General features: G+C 33.3%; 1 protein-coding gene across 1 annotated transcript in view; it reads right to left on the reverse strand.

The window, feature by feature from the left end:
- Positions 1-6,121: 6,121 nt before the first annotated feature.
- The window catches only part of CENPK (centromere protein K), a 36,454-nt gene continuing 21,045 nt past the window's right edge, over positions 6,122-21,530 (reverse strand). Inside the window, exons 7-11 of the mRNA XM_026498892.4 lie at positions 14,048-14,130; positions 13,851-13,949; positions 13,400-13,532; positions 7,594-7,647; positions 6,122-6,969 (exon numbers count right to left, since the gene is read on the reverse strand). Coding sequence (XP_026354677.1) covers positions 6,811-6,969; positions 7,594-7,647; positions 13,400-13,532; positions 13,851-13,949; positions 14,048-14,130 — 528 coding nt within the window. The 3' untranslated portion in view covers positions 6,122-6,810. The remainder of the gene's footprint in view (positions 6,970-7,593; positions 7,648-13,399; positions 13,533-13,850; positions 13,950-14,047; positions 14,131-21,530) is intronic.

Here is a 21,530-nt window from a genome sequence, read left to right on the forward strand (position 1 = left end):
TTGGTACAATACTATTAACTAAATTATAGATCCTACTGAAATTTCACCAGGCTACCATTGCTGTTTTCCTCATCCAAGAGCCTGTCTAGTACTTGTAAATCATAGATCTGATAAAGGATTTGTTTCCAGAATATACAAAAACTCTCAAAATTCAGTAAGATGACAGAAATCCAATTTCTAAATGGGCCAAAAATGCCCAAATGCTTTATAGACTTTTTTCCATCCCTTTGTTTAGCCTTTCTGAATTATTTTATATATGTCTCCTACATACTGCAGTTGAATTTTGCTTTTTGAATTAAGGAGAGTCTCATTGTTATGATTAATATGTTTGGTATCTTATTTGTATTAGGAGAGGCAGTCCTCCTTAGGATATGATCATTCCTGCATGCTCTTGCTGACTGCAAAACTACAGGGTTACTCATCTTCTGATATTGAGCACTTTCTGGAACTGGTCATATGGCAACTAGGTATGTTAAGGTAACCACAATGTGGCTAATATTCCATCATATGAATGTACCACATTTTGTTTATACGTTTGCTTATTGAAGAACGGATGTATTGATTTCAATTTTTGGCATTTATGAATAAGTCCTGCTATAACACTTCTGTGCAAGATTTTGTGTGGACATAAATTTTCAACACATTTGGGTAAATACAGCATAACTTGTTGGTTGGATAGTATTGTCTATGAAGTACTGTAAGAAATGCCAAACTGTTTTCCAAACTGGCTGTATAATTTTGCATTCGCACCAGCAATGATTGAGAGTTCTTGTTCCACATCTTCACCAGTATTTGATGTTATCGGTGTATTGGATTTTGGCCATTTTAGTAAATTTGTAGTGGTAACTGCTTGTTGTTTAATTTACATTTCCTTAATGACATATGACATGGAGATCTTTTCATCTTATTTGCTATCTCTGAATCTTCTATAGTGAGGTGACTGTTCTGACCTTTTGTCCTCTTTTTAATTGGGGGTATATGTTGCCTGTTGTTGAGTTTTAAGAGTTCTTTGTATACTTTGTTTACTTCTGTTATCTTTAACAGATATGTATGTTGCAAATATTTTCTCTCAGTCTGTGGCTTATTTTTTCATTCTAACAGTGCTTTCAACAAAGCAAAAATTTTAAATTTTAATGGATTGTAATTTTGGTATTGTATCTAAAAAGTCATCATGAGGGGTGCCTGGGTGGTACAGTTGGGTAAGGATCTGACTCTTGGTTTTAGTTCAGGTCACGATCTCAGGGTGGTGAGACTGAGCCATGTGTTGGCTCCACGCTCAGCATGGAGTCGCTTGTTTTCCTCTCCTCCTCCCTCTGCCCCTTCCCCGAACCCACATGCGTGCACTCTCTCTGAATAAATATATCTTTAAAAGAAAAGGCACCACAAAACCCAAGGTCAGACTAGATTATCTCTTATGTTATGTTCTAGAATAGAACATAACATAGCTGTGTATTTTTTTTAATAGCTGTGCATTTTACATTTAGCTCTATGATCGATTTAATTTTTATTAAAGGTATGTTAAGTGTCTATGTTTTTTCTTTATTTTTGGGGGCATCTGCATGTTCTACCTTGATTTGTTGGAAAAGACTCAGCTTTACTGGATTATCTTTACTCTTTGTCAAAGACCAGCTGACTGTATCTGTATGGGTCTTATTTCTGAGCTCTCTATTCTGTTACATTGACTTGTCTCTTCTTTCACCAATATAGTGTCTCAGGTACTGTAGCTTTATAGTAAATCTTAAAGTTGGTATCAGTCATCCAACTTTGTTCTTCAATATTTTTGCAGCTATGCTGGATCATTTGCCTTTCTGTATAAACTTTAGAATCAATTTCTATTTCTAGCTTGCTGTGACTTTTTATCATGAATGGGAATTGGAAAATGCTTTTTTGTAATCTATTATTGGTATGATCATATGATTTTTCTGCGTTAGTCTGATGGAATCATGAATTACATTATTAGATTTTTGAATGTCGAACCAGTTTTGCATACCTGGAACAAATGTTATTTGGCAGTGGTGGATAAATTTTTGTTCTACAATGTTGAATTTGATTGTTTTATTGGGGAATTTTGTACCTATGTTCATGACAGATATCTGTCTGTAGCTTTCCTTTCTTGTGATGTCTCTGTCTGGTTTTAGTGTTCTGGTAATGCTGGCCTCATAGAATGAGTCAGGGACTATTCTCTCCACTTCTATTTTCTGGGATTGGTTGTACAGAATTGACATCATTTCCTTCTTGTATGTTTGGTAGAACTCATTGCTGAAACCATCTAGTTCTTATACTTTCTGTTTTGGAAGCTTATTATTGATTCAATTTTCCTTAACAGATACAGCCTTATGCAGTCTAGCTATTTTTCCTTGTTTTGAGTTTTGGTAGATTATGTCTTTCACAGAATTGGTCAATTTCATCTAAGCTATACAATTTGTGGGTATAGAGTTGTTCATAATATACCTTTATTTATCCTTTTAACATTCTTGGGTTTGGTACTGATGGCCCCTCTTCATTTCTGATATTAATCTGTCTCCTTTCTTTCTTGTTTGGCCTGGCTAGAGATTTATCAGTTTTATTGGATATTTTCAAATAGCCAGCTTTTGGTTTAATTGACTTTCTGTTTTCATTGTCCTTGATTTCTACTCTGATTTTTATCATTTTTCTTATTTTGTATTTATTTCAATTAATTAATTAAGTTAGTTATCTGTACACCCAACCTGGGGCTCAGAGTCACAATGCCAAAATCAAGAATCACATGCTTTACCCAAGTGCGCCTGCTAAGTGCACCTACTTTGGATTTAATTTGCTCTTCCTTTTCTAGTTTCCTAAGGTGAAATCTTATGATTATTGATTTTAGATCTTTCTTCTTTTCTAATATAGTCAATGCTATAAATTTCTCTCTAAACTCAGCTTTTGTTGCATCTCACAAATTTTGAGGAGTTATATTTTCACTGAGTACAAAATATTTAAGTATTTGAGATATCTTCAATGTCTGTGTTTAGATGTTGTTTAATCTCCAAATATTTTGGGATTTTTCCAGGTTCTTTCTGTTATCAATTTATAGTTTAGTTCCATTGTAGTCTGAAAGAATAATTTGTAGTCTATTTTTAAAAATTTATTGGTAACCCAGAATGTGGTCTTAGTAAATGTTCCATGTGAACATGAAAAGAATGTGTGTTCTGCTATTGCTGGATTACTATCCTATAAATGTCAGTTAGATCCAGTTGATTGATGGTGCTGTAAGGATCAGTTAAACTAGATCCTTATTGGTTTTCTGCCTGCTGGATCTGTCAATTACTGATAGAGGAATGTTGAAGTCTCCAACAATAACTGTGAATTCTTCTATTTCTTCTTACAGTTCTATCAGTTTTTGCCTTATATACTCTGAAAAAGTTGGGTGCATACACATTAAAGATTATTATGTCTTTTTGGAGAATTGACAGCTTTTATCAATATGTGCTGTTCCTTGTAATCCCTGGTCATTTTCCTTGCTCTGAAGTCTGCTTTGTCCAAAATTAATATAGCTAAGTCCAGGTTTCTTTTGATTAATGTTAGCATGGTATATATTTCTCCATCCCTTTACTTTTGATGAGTCTTTATATTTCAGATGGGTTTCTTGCAGAAAACATATAGTCTGAGTCTTCTTTTTTTTAACCACTTTGATAGTCCTGCTTGAATTGGTGTATTTAGTCCATTCACATTAAAAATGATTATTAAATGATTATTATCTGGAGTAATATCTACCATATTTGTTACCATTTTCTATTCATTGCCTTTGTTCTCTTTGTCTTCCATTTTTTGTCTTCTCTAGTTTTAACTGACCATTTTACATGATTCTATTTTCTCTCCCGTCTTAGCACATCAATTATGCTGAAAATATTCTTAGTGATTGCCCTAGAGTTTGCAATATACACTTACCATTAAGCCAACTTCACTTTAAAATAAAGGATGTTCTATAGAATTAAAAAATATAATTCTTGGTAAAAGCAACAAAGAAGCAAACTAATGAAACCACTAACTCAAAAAGATATATGCAACCCCATGTTCACTGCAGCATTATTGACAATAGCCCAGTTATGGAAGCGACCTAAGGATCCATCGATGGATGAAGAGATAAAGAAAAGGTGGCATATAAATACAATGGAATATTATTCATCTATAAAAATGAATGGAATTTGCCATTTGTGACAACAAGGATGGACCTCAAGAGTATTATGTTAAGTGAAAAAGTCAGAGAAAAAGTCATAGGTCATATGATCTCACCTATATGTGTAACCTAAAAACAACAAAACAAGAAAACAAGCTCATAGATACAAAGCAACAGATTGGTGGTTGCCAGAGGCAGGGATGGGGTGAAGAGTGGGCAAAATGAGTAAAGAGGGTCAAAAGGTATAAATTCACAGTTATATAATAAAGAAGTCATGGGGATATAGTGTACAGCATGGTGACTATAGTTAATACTGTATTGCATACTTGAAACTTGTAAAGAGAATAGATCTTAAAAGTTCTCATTGCAAGTAAAAAAAATTTTGTTAACTATGATGACAGATGTTGTGGTGATCATTTTGCAATATATACAAACATCAAATCATTATGTTGTACCCGACACTAATAAAATGTTGTATGGCAATTATACCCCAATTTAAAAAATCATAGTGAAATAGTTGTCAACATATTAAAAAACAATGTTATAGTAATATCTGTATATATATTATATACATATATATAGTATATATAGTATAGTGTTATAGTAATATATGTGCTTATTTATTAATACATTAATAAGATCAAGTGTCTTGATTTCAAAGTGTTGATGTGCATAAATGTTATTTAGAGACATTTGATCCAAATATATGTTATGGGGAAAAAAAGAAGTAAACTAATAGTTGCTAAATAAACAAAAAAGTAAATTAAGGACAACAGGGTACCAGAAATGTTAATACAGATATACAGTCATATAAAACTTAGGTCTCAAAGGGTCATATTCAAATAGAGACATAATTTCTCCCAAATCAGTCCATACATACACATCAACCAATAACCAAGTTAAATATATATTCTGGTAAACGAAAACAATTTTTTGTTTTAAAATTAGGCTAACATCACCAGCTGGTGTGGGAAAGCTAGAATGTGGCATTACTTTCTGATATTTTGCATTATCATATTTAAGAGTCAGTAAAATAAAAACCAATTCTAAGTCTTAATAGATTTCAGTGATTATCTTAAAGCAGTGAAATTAAAAATACATAAAAAGGTCCTCAGAACTTGAAACATTTTCTCCAACATTCTCAAAACCTCAGAAAGCTTACAAGAGCTGTAAGCTTAGATGGAGTACAAATCAAGACTAATTCTACAATATAACTTACTTTGTCTATAACTGAGATCGAAAGTGGGCAAATATCTTGCTATGTAAGAAGCCTGTAAGAAGAAATAGGATGTAGTCATCATAGTTTTCTTTAACGCTTTATACAAGATACTGCACTCAAAAGATCCTAACCATTATTTTTATGAGTAAAATGTGAAATGAAGACTTGCCCAATAAAGTGAGATGTTCACTGCTTTATCTATTTCTTTCTGTACTTTGCAACACAAAGAAGTTCATGGACAACAGTACTACCTACTTTGTAGAATTATTGTCAGGATTATACTGACTGAACCATTTCTCCCTTCTCCAGTAACTTCAAGAACTTAAGATACTTATTCCTTTGACTTGAATTGGAGTATTCTAGCAAGGTACTTTATATGTCATCTTCCCATAAAAGAACGTACATTCTCTGAAATGTAACAATATTTGTATTATCTCTAGAAGGGACAAGATATACTTGGAATAGTATTTGCTTACTTTAAAAAAATTGAAGTATTTAAGGTAAGAAAGAAATATGGATGATAAACATTAGAAAGCCTTTTCAAATATAAAAGTACATAGTAAGTCCTCTTAGAAAACTAATGATACTAAAAGTATTTGGAATTCTCTAGTTTAGCTTGCTTGTAATCTAGAATGAGTCTTATAATATCCTCATCTTTCAACCTATGAAAAAATCTATTTAATTAATCTGTTAAAATGTCATGCCACATCACCAGAAAAGCTAGAGATTTTTAGATAAGAGAATTTTATTTACAGAAATGTCATGGAGAATTAACAAAATTTTATGAACACAATTTTGTTAACATTAACTAACAGAATCAAGAATGGTTTAATACATAATATCACTTGTTATGTAATACATACTAAAATATAGTTTTCATGCTACCTTTATCCATTAGTTTTTTTTCTGTTCCAATTTTTAACAAATCTAGAAATAATGCAGTATTCATGGAACAGATTTACTACATACTTTTAAATTATGTATTCCATCTACATCAGATACTGTCAATTTAAAAACCACCTGCAAATTAAATGGCCTTCCCATTATAATTACCAAATTTAAAGATATAAGCATCAAATGGAACTCAAAATGCATAAAATAAACTGTCATAAATTTCAAAAGGGAAAAGTTATATAAGCAATATTATAAATTAACAAAGAATTTTCCAAAGAATACTGCAGAAGGTATATCAAAACTTTTTATAATGATTAAGTCTAGAATATTTTTTCTTGCATTCTTTTCCATCCAGTTGAAAACACCAAAACAGTGACTGAATTGAAAGAACCATTTATAAATGAATAGTAGATGGCACATGTCATTTTATGGATAAAAGGAAAAGACTACGTACTTTGATTTGCAAATAACATTCTTTATCCAAGTAAATCCTCAGTGTTTCGATTATCCTTGAATGACAAGATTCATTAAGTACTGTGTGAAAAAAGAGACCATCCTTTTACTGATGGAACGCTTCTAATCTTATTCTGGTCGGATCTTCCGGATGTCTCAAGGCAATTCCATTACGAAGGAGCAGTTCAATATAAGGTGGCCAAAAAGAATCACTAATTTTGACATATGGATCATGTGGAACATCAAATAATCTATTTAAAAGAATCTAGGAAAAAATATCGTTCAAAATATACCACACTTAGTTTAAAAAATGATATAGCTACAATAAAACATTAAAAATTTTTTACCAAAGGATGTTGATCTATCCCTTTTCTCTTTGAATAATTGCTTGTCATACTTTCTATGTACTAACGTAAATAATTATTTTTCCTCCTTTTAAGAAAAACTACAGATATTAATAAATGGAAACATCTTTAAAACTGTGTACAAGTTTCTGCAACTTTGTGGAAACGATGCTTAAACTCAAACATGTAGTTCAGATAGAACAGAGATGCCAACTAAAGATTCCATCCATGTAAAAGCATAGGCTTTCACTGTGCAAATACTAAATAACATTATAAAAATTTTTTTGAAGTAATAATCTTGGGAATATGATTAATGGCTAGTCCCCAATTTTATGTTCTTTTAAAAAATGACAATATTCCTTCTAATAAGGTATAGGAAACATACCCTAGTCTTATACTAAAGATAAATTAATATCAATATATTAATAAATGTTGGTATATTTAAGAACTAACGCAGTATTTTCTGTTTTGACCCTGTGTATCATTGTTCAGAAATCACTAACTAAAAGAAATCCTGAAGAGAAAACAACTATACAAAAACTTACCTCTAACATTTCATGCAGTGTTATCAGCTGTGCAGTTGATTCTTGAATGTTTTTCTTTGACAGAAATGTGAATAACAAAGAATTAACATTTCAATTCGGCCAATGGCAGATTAGACTATACTTATCGCAACAATTTTTAAATGTAATATTTCTTAACTGCAATGGTACAAGGTATAACAAAACCAAATATTTATAATTAGGTGATTTTAAAAGAATTCTGAAAGTAAACAATCAGCTTATACTAAACAGGTTCATAAAAACAAAGTTCAAACAACCTCTAAGAGAGTGAAATCTTTTGCAATTACAAGATACAATTCAGACTATCTACAAATACACAATGGATAAATTATATTATACATATTATATATACTCATGTAATGTAAAGTCTAATGTTGAACTCTCCAATCAAAATATCTCAAACAAATGGCATTCCAAACAGTATTTATACAGCTTCAGGACAGGAAACTTACTTCCCAGGGAGCCTCATTCAACTTTCTATAGTTCTTGACAGTTCCTAATGTTAACTCACTGCTTCTTTTCTCCTTGGAATGACAGAGAATAAGACCCATCCCAATTTGATCCAAGAATTCCTCAAATACTTGAAGACAGGTATTATGAGCCCTAAGTCTTCGCCATCTTAATCATTAGTTCCTTCAATTATTTTTCATAAGCCAGAGTCTTGCAGCCCCTCAATATCATGGGTGCTCTCTAAATGTGTTTTAACTTGTCTTCTTTTTTTCTTTTTCAATCCAGGCTCCACATGATACAAGTATGATTTAAACAGCAAAGACGAAAAGGAAGACTCACTTCCATACTTACGGATGCTAGAATTTTATTCATCAAGTTTATTCATCAGCTTTTAGACATCTATTTTGCCCTGCTGACCTCTCTCTAAGCATATTATCATCTAAAATTCATAAGTCTCTTTCAGACATCCAGCTAAGATAGGTCTCCTTCATTCTTCAATGTTTTAAACCCAAGAGAGATATTCTATGTACCTCCACTAAATATTATCCCTATTTTATTTGGCCTAGTTCTAGCCAACTGAAAAATATTGTCCTAATTCTGTCATCCAGTATATTTACTGTCTAGCTCCCTTAGTTTCTTATCATTTGCAAGTTTTCATAACCATGCCTTCGACCTATTCATCTAAACTCCTATTAAAAATATTCCATAGGGCATCTCTTCGTGCCCACAGGTCCTGTCCCCGTGCTTTAATAAAAACACCTTATTGCACCAAAAAACAACAACAAAAAAAACAAAAAACCCAAACAAAAACCAAAAACAACAACAACAACAAAAAACATTCAATAGGACAAGGATCTAAAGGGGATTTGCTAGAAATCTCCTTCCAAGATAATACTAATCCTAATCAGCAGCCTGAGTTCAGACATTTACTTAATTACAAAGTCACCTACTATAGGGACAGCTAGTACTTTCCTGATACCAAGGATTACTGGGGAATTCTTATAAAATCTTATGTAGGGGCTCCTGAGTGGCTCTGTCGGTTAAGTGTCTGCCTTCCTCTCAGGTCATGATCCTGGACTCCCGGGACTGGACCTCGCATCAGGCTCCCTGCTCAGTGGGGAGTCTGCTTCACCCTCTGCCCTTCACCCCACTCGTGCTCTCTCTCTTTCACACTTTCTCTTAAATAAATAAATAAATAAATAAATAAATAAATAAATAAATAAAAATTTTAAAAAATTAAACTCTTATGTAAGTATAAATAAACTAAAGAAAGAGTAAAAATAAATGCAATTTCTGAGTAAAGATAGTAAAGCTGGATCTCAAAATCTCTTGACCTCTAATACCTTACTAAACGAAAGAGTGGCTAAAAAAAGCAGCATTCAGTAGTGATGAAAGCAAACAGAATTAAAGAATTGATACAGAAATAAGCAGCTACAAAGCACAGATTAAAATATAAATGTTTGAGACAAAGAAAAAGCAGAGGAAAAATATGAGAGCAAACCAAGAAAAAAAATGTTTCACATAAAGATATGAAAAACAGGGGCGCCTGGGTGGCTCAGTTGTTAAATGTCTGCCTTGGGCTCAGGCCATGATCCCAGGGTCCTGGGATCAAGCCCCACATCGGGCTCCCTGCTCAGCAGGAAGCCTGCTTCTCCCTCTCCCACTCTCCCTGCTTGTGTTCCCTCTCTCGCTGTGTCTCTCTCTGTCAAATAAATAAATAAAATCTTAAAAAAAAGATATAAAAACAATATGACATAATAAAATAAAAATTCCATGAAATGAAATGTGACCTAAATCTGCCCCTAAAAACAATGCCAACTTCAAAGCAAAACTGATATTGAATGAATATCATTGTGATGTATCTCTGTTAAATTACTGAAGTTTAAAGATAAAGAACTCTTCAGGCATGTCTTCAAGATATCCAGAGGCTGACTTCAGATCTCCACAGCACATTCTATTTCAGAAGAATACAGCAATCCCTACCAGATCTTAAATTTTTTTTTAAATGTTCTGAAAATATCCTTTGACTATAAAAGCAAACAAAGTATTTTCATCATTCAAGAACCTAAGAAACAAAATGCCCAGGAATTCTGCTTAAACAAAATACTTATCAAAGAAATCCATCAAATCAAACAACTAGTTAAACTTAAAAACTCAAAAATAAATGGTAAAAGATGATAAGCATTGACTTCAATACCATACAAAGACTAAACACATACATGAATATTGGTACAAGAACAGAATAAAAATGCTATAAACCTGCCAAAGTTAAAATACATAACACAAATTATAATGAGGGTATAGGAGGAAGAACGTTAATTTCCTCATCTTTCAAAAGCAGGGAGTCAATGAATGCTGTCTAAAGTTGAAAGATGAAATTTAAAAATGTATTATAATCTTTTACAATGTTTTTCATAATTTGTTTTCTCTATATTGGGGATCTTTCCAGAATTAAAATCACTTAAAGCAAAGAAATATTTACCTGAGTTAAATAAATCAACCTCACTCATTTTTCTTCTATCAATTTAAGTATTACATATAATACTTATTTTATATTGGCCTATACAAAACTACATTGATCTGTGGGAGCTTGGGTGGCTCAGTCAGTTAAGTGTCTGACTTTGGCTCAGATGATGATCTTGCGGTCCTGGGATTCACCCAGTGTTGGGTTCCCTGCTCGGTGGGGAGTCCATCTCCCTCTCCCACTGTGTGCTCTCTCTCTCTCTCAAATAAATAAATAAAATCTTTATTAAAAAAAAAAAACTACACTGATATGCACGTCCATCAATCCATTTATGCTTCTATACCTGTATGTGTTTAGGAAGATGTCTCAAACGATGTTCACCTAATGTTAATGATGTGGTGGAGGGATTCAAGTGTTTTCTTTTTGTACACATCTCTGAATGCTAAATCCCAGTGTTATAGACGGAACTGTGACTCTCAAAATTCACATGTCCAACTCCCAGCCCCCATGGTAACTATATTTGGAGATGAAGCCCTTAAAGAGGTAATTAAAGTTAAATGTGACCACAATGGTGGTACCCTAATCCACCTGGACTGGTGTCTTTAAAATAGACAAAGAGACACCAGAGAGCTCTCTTCAGGCACAAAGGTCTCAGGAGAAACCAACCCAAATGGCATTTTTGATCTTAGACTTTTAGCCTCTAGAACAGTCAGAAAATAAAATCTTTTTTTGAAGCCATTTAATCTGTAGTATTTTACTAAGGCAGATTAAGTCAACTAATACATTCAGTATTACTGTTTGACAGAGAGAGAGAGAGAAAAGAGAAAGTAATCTATCATTTTGTAACATGTATCAACAGTTCACATACTTCATTTAAAAAAAGTGAGTTTATCAAATATGACTTAACAAACCCATGATGGCTTCTGGTGATCAATTATTCCTTTTTAGAATCCCTCAAAACCTCTGGTTCTGTTACTGGAGAAGCTTGATAGATTTAAAAAAATGTTGAAAACAGGCAAGACTAGAATCAGAAAATGTCACTGAGTTATTGTAGGATTATGATCATTAAGAGGTAGGGTATCCTGAACTTAACGAAATGGTTAACAGAAGGCTGTCAATAATTTTAGAAATGAACAAGGTGTATAAATAGCAATGAATAGAATGGGAGACATAATCCATAACATATGTAAAGCCTCCTGATAGTTACGATGAAGAAAGGGAAGAAGAAAAAAAACAGATAATAAGAAAACAAAGAGAACTTTCTCTCCTTTTCCTAGTATACTCATAGTCATTCAATAAACATGAACTCAGAAGATACTATAATACATGTGCAAGATAGTAGACCTACAAAGATGAATTCAACACATCAAGGAACTCAGAGTACATGGCGGGTGAACAGAGAGATAGACATAAATGATCACTACAAAATCCTGTGACAAATGCTAATAAAATGGCACATAAACTTCATTTAATACTTCATATAGGGGTGCCCCGGAGTGTGCAGTCAGTTAAGCGTCCAACTCTTTTTTTTTTTTTTAAAGATTGTATTTATTTATTTATTTGAGACAGAGAGAGAGAGAGGGCACAAGCGGGGAGAAGGGTCAGAGGGAGAGGAAGAAGCAGACTCCCTGCAGAGCAGGGAGCCCAAAGTGGGGCTCAATCCCAGGACCCTGGGAAGGTAGATGCTTAACCAAAGAGTCCAGCTCTTGGTTTCGGCTCAGGTCGTGATATCAGGGTCATGAGATCAAGCCCCCTGTCAGGCTCCACGCTCTGCACAGAGACTGTTTAAGTTTCTCTCTCCCTCTTCCCCTCCCACTGCCACACGCTCTCTCACTCTTTCTCTCTAAAATAAATAAATAAATCTAAAAAAAAAATACTTCACGCAAAAGATGATGTTTGATTCTTAAGTAAGAATTTGCTATCCTCATCAGATAGGAAGTGTTTTGTAAGCAGAGGGAATAAAACGTTTAAGGCACAAAAAAATAACAGGTCATGGCGAACTTGCTGGGACTAGAGTGGAATGGTTGAACGGATTCATGCAAGAGATGAAAAAGAATGGTTGGACAGGAGGCTAAAGAGATAGACAAAGTCCAAATATAAATCCATTACTCTAAGGAGTTTATAGACTTCATCCAGTAGGGAGTCATCAGTTTTATGTTGAAAAATGATTAAAATATATATTTTTAGAAGGATCATTCTGGTGCCAGTTTCAGTGCCTATACTACTTCCACAAGCTCTATTTATTTACACTATATACTGTTTTTAAAAAAGGAATTAAAGTAGTCTTTCCGAATCTTCTGTCACCAAATAAAATATTATTTGCTTTTGTGGAAAAGGTTTATTCCATCATAACTACTAGTAAAATAGTCAAGAATTTACACTAACATACAGCTCTCTTATGATTTTAAAAGTTACATATGCTCATCATGGAAAATATAGAAAAGTAAAAACAAAAACAAAAAACAAATTTCACCTAAAATCCTAGTCCCCAGACGTAGGCACTATTACACTTTTTATTACAAATCAGACTCATAAAACTTAGTTAGCTGTGTTTTATCCATTTACCAATAAATTGTGAGCATTTTAGTAACTCTTCTGGTAGTGTTCAATATATTATTTTTAAAAGGTATATTTTTTTCCCCACCATATGGGTAAATATTTTAAAAATGCATTTAATCCTGTTTTATTGAACTAAGTTGCTTCTAATTTTCCAATCAATATTATAATATGATGGAATATTTCTGTACATGTATCTGTGTATATCTTTGAAATGTATAATAAACTTACAAAAATTTATCAGAAAATTTACATTTGAACTTATATGAAACAATCTCATATATAAATATCTACATGAATGCATTCTCTAAAACTTACCTTTTTCTTTTTCTTTTTAACGTTTCTATCAGGCAGAGGAAAATGATCTTCCAGAAACTCACCCAAGGTAATCAAAAGTTTCTCTTTATATTCTTTTATATCATGCATTTTAGTTTTCAGCTCATCAAAGATTCTAATAGATATTTTTAAAAATTAAGAGAAATATTTTACTGATAAAATACACAAAATACATAAGTATATGTAACTGGTAGCTCATAAAGTTGATCAAACACTTTGTTCAAATGAAATAACTAGTTTTATGAAAGTATAATTCTCTAATTAACAGGTAGGGAAACTATACATCAAGTCATTAATCAAATGTCATGTAACTAACAGTTGGCAGATGTTAAACTCACAATTTCTAATAAAATTTCCCTTCTTTTCATATATGTATTTCATGTAACATTAAAAAATAACTTTTTCCTATTTCAAAAAACTAGAATACAAATACCTTGATTCAGAAAATGTCACAATCTGATGTTTCAATTCATTGTGTAGTACATTAAGAGATTCCAGTATCTGTTGTTGTTCATCCAACCACTGTTGCTCCCTTTAAACGTGGAAAAACAATACCAACATAGCCAAATAAAACATTAATACCAATCCAACATATATCAGTGATTAAAGGTAATTATAATATAAGTATACCTTTCCAAGTCTTCCTTTAACTTTTCATTCTTTGACTGAATAGTAGAGAGTACCAATTCAAGATCATGTCTCAATTTTTGGAACTAGAACAAAATAATTCAAATTGCTTAGTCTGTAATCCTATCAACAGTTATAACTAAATGAGAGTGAACTTTACAATATTTGTTTAGTATAGATAATCTGAAATCAAGAACAAAAAAGCTTACTAGTAAGTCTGAAAGGAAAATATACAGCAGGTACTAGGTTCTTTGTAATATTTCATTTGTTAAATTCAAAAATATAAGAAGGAGTTTTGAGCAATACATTTTAATTTGATACTGAAAGACAATTAAACAGTAAGTTTTCAGTAATCAGGTAGATTAGGTCTCTTTTCTAAGGAGACTACACAAAAAGAGACACAAATGGTTATCATTCACTTAACAAATATATATTGATCATTGACTACCAGGCATTATTGAAGGAATCAGGGATTCAAAGATGAACAAAGAGGGGAACTGGGACAAATAAGTATATAACTCCAGTGAGTGATCAGTCTCACGAAGAAAAAATAAGTCCAAATAGGAACACAGACAGACATGAGGAGTAAGAATGGCTCTTTTTGGTAGTATGACATGGAGAGACCTCTCTGATCAGGTTAACAGTATAGCAGCAGATAAAGAAGACATGAGATAAGACATGACCATTTCTAGCAAAAGAATGTTCCAAGCAGAGAAAATTGTAGGTACAAAGGCACTGAGGCAAGAGTGTGACATACATGAGGAACATCAAAGAAGAGTGTGTGGCTATAGCAAATTACAACAACATCTGGAGTTTTTTCTAGTATCTTTTTGTTTCTAGAATGTATTAGCTAGTATTCCATTCTCCTGATGTCAAGGGTTTCCATCAGCTTTTTACACATCTAAATCAGTGATAATTTAAAGATGTATATCATAAACCTTACAGCAACCACAAAAAAAGGGGGGGGGGATAACCAGTAAACCAATAGTATAAATAAAATAGGTTTATTTTTAAAATTACTCAAGTCAAGAAATTGGAAGAAGAGGAAAACAGGAACAGAGAAACGGTAATACAAATAGGAAAAAAAAATCAAGTACAAAGATTTCAGAGCAACCACATTGATATTACTTTAAATATGAACTAACAATTTAATTAAATTAAAAATAAATAATAGAAAGGTAACTGGAAAAATCTGCAAACATTTAAATATTAAAAACAGACTTTTAAAAAATCCATGAGTCAAAGAAGTAATCTACAAGAAAAAATTATTATGAACTATTTGAAAATTAAAACAAAATAAAAATTTCTGGGGTGAAGCAAAAGCAGAACTCGGATAAGAATTTACAGCAGTAAAAGCCTATATTAGAAAAACAAAAAGTCTCGGGGCACCTGGGTGCCTCAGTCCTTCAAGCATCTGCCTTCCACTCAGGTCATGATCTCAGGGTCCTGGGATGGAGCCTCCCGACCCACATTAGCTCCCTGCTCAGCAGGGAGTCTGCTTCTCCCTCTACTGCTTCCCCTGCTCATGCTCTCTATCATTCTCTCAAATAAATAAATAAATAGAATTTTTAAAAAAATAAAAGAAAAATAAAAGCTCTCAAATTAAGGATAGGTTCCACCGTAAGAAAAAGAACAAATAAAATCAAAAGTAAACTGAATAAAAAATAATGATTAAAAAGAACTTAAACATAGAAAAGAAGAAAACTGGGGGGAAAATATATGAAAACCAAAGCTGATTCTTTGAGAAGGTCATCATAATTACCCACACTAATTACAACAGAAAAAAAGAACAAAAATTGCTAACGTTAGGACTAAGAGAGGTGACATGCTATAAACATTAAAATGGTAATAGGGGAATGCTAAGAACAAATTTAATAAATCTGACAAATTAGATGAGATGGACTAACTCTTTAAAAGACACAAACTACCATTGATTCAGAGAAAAAGAGAAAACCTGACTAGCCATAAGAAAACTGAATTTGTGGCTAGAAATTTTCCCACAAAGAAAACTCCAGGCCCAGATGGCTTCACCTGTGAATTCTAACAAACATTTAAGTAATAAATAATACTGATTCTATACAAACTCTTTTGAAGAGAGAATACCCAACTTATTTTATTAGGCCTGATACAAAAGCCTGACCAAGATGTCACAAGAAAAGAAAACCATAGACTAGTATCTCTCATTAACATAGCCACAAAAACCTTAATAAAATTTTAGTAAATTAAATCCATCAATAAATAAAAAAGATTAAGCCAAGTGGGTTTATCCTAGGAATACATGGTTAATTAAACAGGTAATACAAATTTTTTAAAAAATCAATGTACTAATAAGTCAATGAATTCAGTATAGTCACTGTATAAAATTAATATACAGCAACTGTTGTATATCTATACACTAACAATGAAGCAGGAGAAAGAGAAATTAAGAAAACAATCTATTTACAACTACACCAGAAGCAATAAAATATCTAGGAATAAACTTAACCAAGTACATGAAAGATCTATACTCCAAAAACTATTAAAACAATGATGAAAGAAATTGAAAATGACACAAACAAATGGAAAGATATTTCATGCTCACGGACAGGAAAAAACAATATTGTTGAAAATGTCTATACTGCCCAAAGCAATCTACAGATTTAACACAATCCCTATCAAAATACCAACAGCAGTTTTCACAGAACTAGGACAAATAATCCTAAAATTTCTATGGAACCCCAAAAGACCCTAAATAGCCAAAGCAATCTTGAAAAAGAACAAAAGCTGGAGGTTTCACAATTTCAGATTTCAAGATATACTGCAAAGCTGTAGTAATCAGAACAGAACAATACTGCACAAAAACAGATATATCAACGGAACAGAATATAGAGTCCAGAAGTAAATCCATGCTGTTATGGTCAATTAATCTACAACAAAGGAGGGAAGAATATACAATGGGAAAAAGACCATTTCTTCAACAAATGGTGATGGGAAAAATGAACAGCTACATGCAAAAAAATGAAATTGGGCCACTTTCTTACACCAAACACAAAATAAACTCAAAATGGATTAAAGACTTTAATGTAAGACCTAATACCATAAAATTTCTAAAAGAAAACATAGACAGTAATTTCTCTGACATCAGCCATAGAAACATTTTTCTAGATACGTCTCCTCTGACAAGGAAAACAAAAGCAAGGGGCGCTGGGTGGCTCAGCAGTTAAGCGTCTGCCTTCGGCTCAGGTCATGATCCCAGAGTCCTGGGATCGAGCCCCACATTGGGCTCCCTGCTCGGCGTGAAGCCTGCTTCTCCCTCTCACACTCCCCTTGCTTGTGTTCCCTTTCTCGCTGTCTCTCTCTGTCAAAAAAATAAATAAAATCTTAAAAAAAAAAAAAAAGAAAGAAAAAAAAGTGAAATTAAACTACTGAGACCACACCAAAGTAAAAAGGAAACCATCAATAAAACTTACTAAATGGGAGAAGATACTTGCAAATGATATATATCTGATAAGGGGTTCATAACCAACTATATAAAGAACTTACACAACTCAAACCAACAAAAACAAATAATCCAATTAAAACTGGGCAGAGGACCTGAATAGTCATTTTTTCAAAGAGAACATACAGGGGCATCTGGGTGGCTCAGTCAGTTATGCATGTGCCTTTGGCTCAGGTCAGGATCCTGGGGTCCTGGGATCGAGCCCTGCATCGGGCTCCTCACTCAGCAGGGTGTATACTTGTTCCTCTCCCCCATCCTTCCCACTCGTGCTCACTTTCTCTCTCAAATAAATAAATAAAATCTTAAAAAGATCAAACAAAGAGGACATATAGATAGCCAACAAACACATGAAGATGCTCAATGTAACTAATCATCAGGGAAATGCAAATTAAAACCACAGTGAGATATCACTATACACCTATCAGAATGGTTATAATCAAAAACACAAGAAATAACAAGAGTTGATGAGGATGTAGAGAAAAAGGAATCTTTATGCACTGTTGGTGAGAATGCAGATGGATGCAGCCACTGTGGGAAACAGTTCCTCAAAAATTTAAAAATAGAATTACCATATGATCCAGTAATTCCACTACTAGGTATTTACCTAAAGAAAATGAAAACATTAATTTGAAAAGATACATACACCCCTATGTTTACTGTAGCATTATTTACCATAGCCAAGATATGAAAGTAACCCAAGTGCCCTTCAATAGATGGATAAAGAAGATATGGTATATATGTACTATGGAATATTATTCAGCCATAACAAAGAACATCATCTTGCCATTTGCAACAATATGGATGGATCTAGAGGGGATGATGCTAACTGAAATACATCAGACACAGAAAGACTACTACGATATGATTTCACCTATACGTAGAATTTAAGAAACAAAAGAAGAAAAAAAAAACAGACAAACAAAGAGTCTTAAATAATAGAGAACATACTGGGTTGCCAGAAAGGAGGTGTATGGAGGGATAGGGAAAACAGATAAAGGGGATCAAGAGTACACTTATCTTGATAAGCACTGAGAAATGTATAGAATCATTGAATCATTATATTGTATACCTGAAATTAATATAAAACTCCACGCTTAAAAAAAATTCAGTGTAATTTATTACGTCAACAGACTAAAATAGAAAATAATCATCTTCTCAAAGGATTCAGAAAGAATAAATGACAAAATTCAATAATAATTTATGATTTTAGAAAAAACTTCATAAATTGTAATAAAAGATAATTTCCTCGACTTAATTAAGGGCATCTACGAAAAACCTACCACTAACATACTTAATGATGAAAGAGCGAACGCTATCCACTAAGGTGAGGAACAAGGCAAAAATGTCCGTTCTCACCACTTTTATTAAATATGTTACCAAATGTTCCAGGCGCACCTGGGTGGCTCAGTCAGATAAGCCACCGACTCTTTGATTTCTGCTCAGGTCATGATTACAGTGTTGTCAGACTGAGCCCTGTGTTGGGCTCTGCTCTCCGTGGGGAGTCTCCTTGGGATTCTCTCCCTTTCCCTCTGCTAGTGAGCCCTCTCTCTCAAATAAAGAAATCTCTAAAATAAATAAATAAATAAATGCTCTAGAACAGTACAATAAGCCAAGAAAAACATATGAAAGTCATCTAGGGGCACCTAGCTGGCACAGTCAGTTAAGTACCTGACTCTTGGTTTCAGCTCAGGTCACAATCTCAGGGTTGTGAGATCGAGCCCTGAGTCTGGCTCCATGCTCAGTGTGGAGTCTGCTGGAGATTTTCTCTCCCTGTCCTGCTGCCCCTCCGGCTCATGCTCTTGCTCTCTTGCTCTCTCTGAGAAAGAGAGAGAAGAGAGAGAGAGAGAGAGAGAGAGAGAGAGAAAGAAAGAAAGAAAGAAAGAAAGAACGAACAAACATATAAAAGGCATCCAGATGTAAAGGAATAAATTTAAGTGCCCCTGATGTCAGATGACATAACTAGCTAGGTAGAAAATCCTACAGCATCTACAAAAAAGCCACTAGAATAAAGGTTTATCATACTCACTAATAGAAGATCAATATATAAATATTAATTGTATTTGGTATCAGGATTAAATAATTGTTGACTGAAAAAAGAATACCACTTTAATAGCATCAAAAATATGAAATACCAAAGGAATGAGCTTGACAAAAATGTGTTAAGACCTGGACACTTTTATTACAATTTATTAAGTCTTTCAAAAAATCATGAATTGGGATGCTTGGCTTGCTCAATCAGTAAAGCATGAGAATCTTGATCTTGAGGTCATAAGTTCAAACCCCATATAGGGGGTAGTTTGCTTAAAAAAATAAAAATTTAAAAAAATCAAGAATTAATATTGAATTTTATCACTTATTCTTTCTGAATTCATTGGGACAATCAAATGTCTTTTTTCTTTTTTAGTCTTTGATATAATGAATTATAAAATACTGATGAGATAAATCTTTAAAACACTAAATAAATGGAGACCTAAGTAAATACAGAGATCATACAGGGCTCATGGATCTGAACTGAGACTCAGTATGTTAAAGATGTCAATTCTCCTCAAATTAAACTACAGAATCAGGGTAATCTCAGTCAAAGTTCAGCAAGATTTTTATGGGATTGAATGACCAGCTAACTCTATATGAAAATATAAAACAATTTCGATTAAGAATAAAAAAGAGAATTCATACTATTTTATTTCAAGACTTAAAAAGTTCAGTAAATTAATTAATGTGGTATCGACCTAAAGACAGAAACACAGAAAAAAGGAAACGAAATAACCACAGAATGAAGAACAAATGGAGTCTAGAAATGGATCCACACATATATGGTCAGTCAATTAATTTTCAATAAGCATGCAAAGGAAATTCAAAAGAGAAAAAGTAATTTTTTTCAACTATTTGTGCTGGAACACCCACAATTAGTATTCATATGAAAGAAAATACAGCTTTATCAGTAACTCATTCTATATAAAAACATTAATTCAAACTGGATCATTAATGTGAAACTTTGAAATTTTTAAATTAAGCATTCAAGAAAATCTTTGTGACCTTAGGTTGGGCAAATATTTCTTATATTTGAGCACAAGTCTTAAAAAAAAAACCTTGATAAAACAGAGTTAATCAAACTGGGAACTTGTGTTCTTTCAAAGACACTGTTAAGAGAATAAAAAGTGTGCAGGGAAGAGTTAACTGAGCAAGCCAAGGTTGCACAAACTGCACATTACCAAGAAAGGCCTCTCTTGAGGACAGGTCCCTTGTGGACTCCTGAGGGATGAGCTCTGAGGCCTTGGAATACTATGCCTGATAGGAGTGTTTATATAGGGGTGCTGGGATGGCTTAGTCTTTTGATCATGCAACCTTTGATCTTGGTATTGTGAGTTCGAGCCACACTTGGCACACTTGCAATTTTGCTCTGGAGGGCTGGAGCGTGAGCAGGTAAGGTCAGTCAAGGAGGCCCCCTATGCATAATGACTGCCTTCTGATAAAAACTCTAGACAACAAGGCTCAGGTGAACTTCCCTATTTGACAATACTTTGCGCATGTTGTGCCCTCGGCTACAAGGAGAATTAAACAAATTTATTAACTCCACTGGGAAAGGACTACTATAAGCTTAGCCTATGTGTGTTTTCCCTTGCTCGTTTTAATCTGTGTTTTCTCACTGTAATAAACTATAACCATGAGTACAATAGCTTCTCTGACTCCTGTGTCCCCATCAACGAAACGAGAGTGGTCTTAGGGAAAACCCTGACAACAGCTGGCATCAGAAGTGGGATTTTGCTATAATGACCCTGGCTCGCCAAAACATAATTAAAGCACTGTGTGGGAAAAAGAAGGATAACGGGGCAGAGAATGATGTACCTGGTGCCTGATGTTTACCCAGTCAACAAAGATAGAAGATGACAGTTGCACCATGATCAATAATGTCTGTAATTACAGACAGCAGTAGTCTGGGAATTTAGAAATGATAGAAAAAAATTCTCAGACAGTTGGCTGACTGGATGTATAAGGAAATATAAAATA

Source organism: Ursus arctos, unplaced genomic scaffold, assembly GCF_023065955.2.
Source record: "Ursus arctos isolate Adak ecotype North America unplaced genomic scaffold, UrsArc2.0 scaffold_5, whole genome shotgun sequence".
Taxonomy (NCBI): Eukaryota; Metazoa; Chordata; class Mammalia; order Carnivora; family Ursidae; genus Ursus; species Ursus arctos.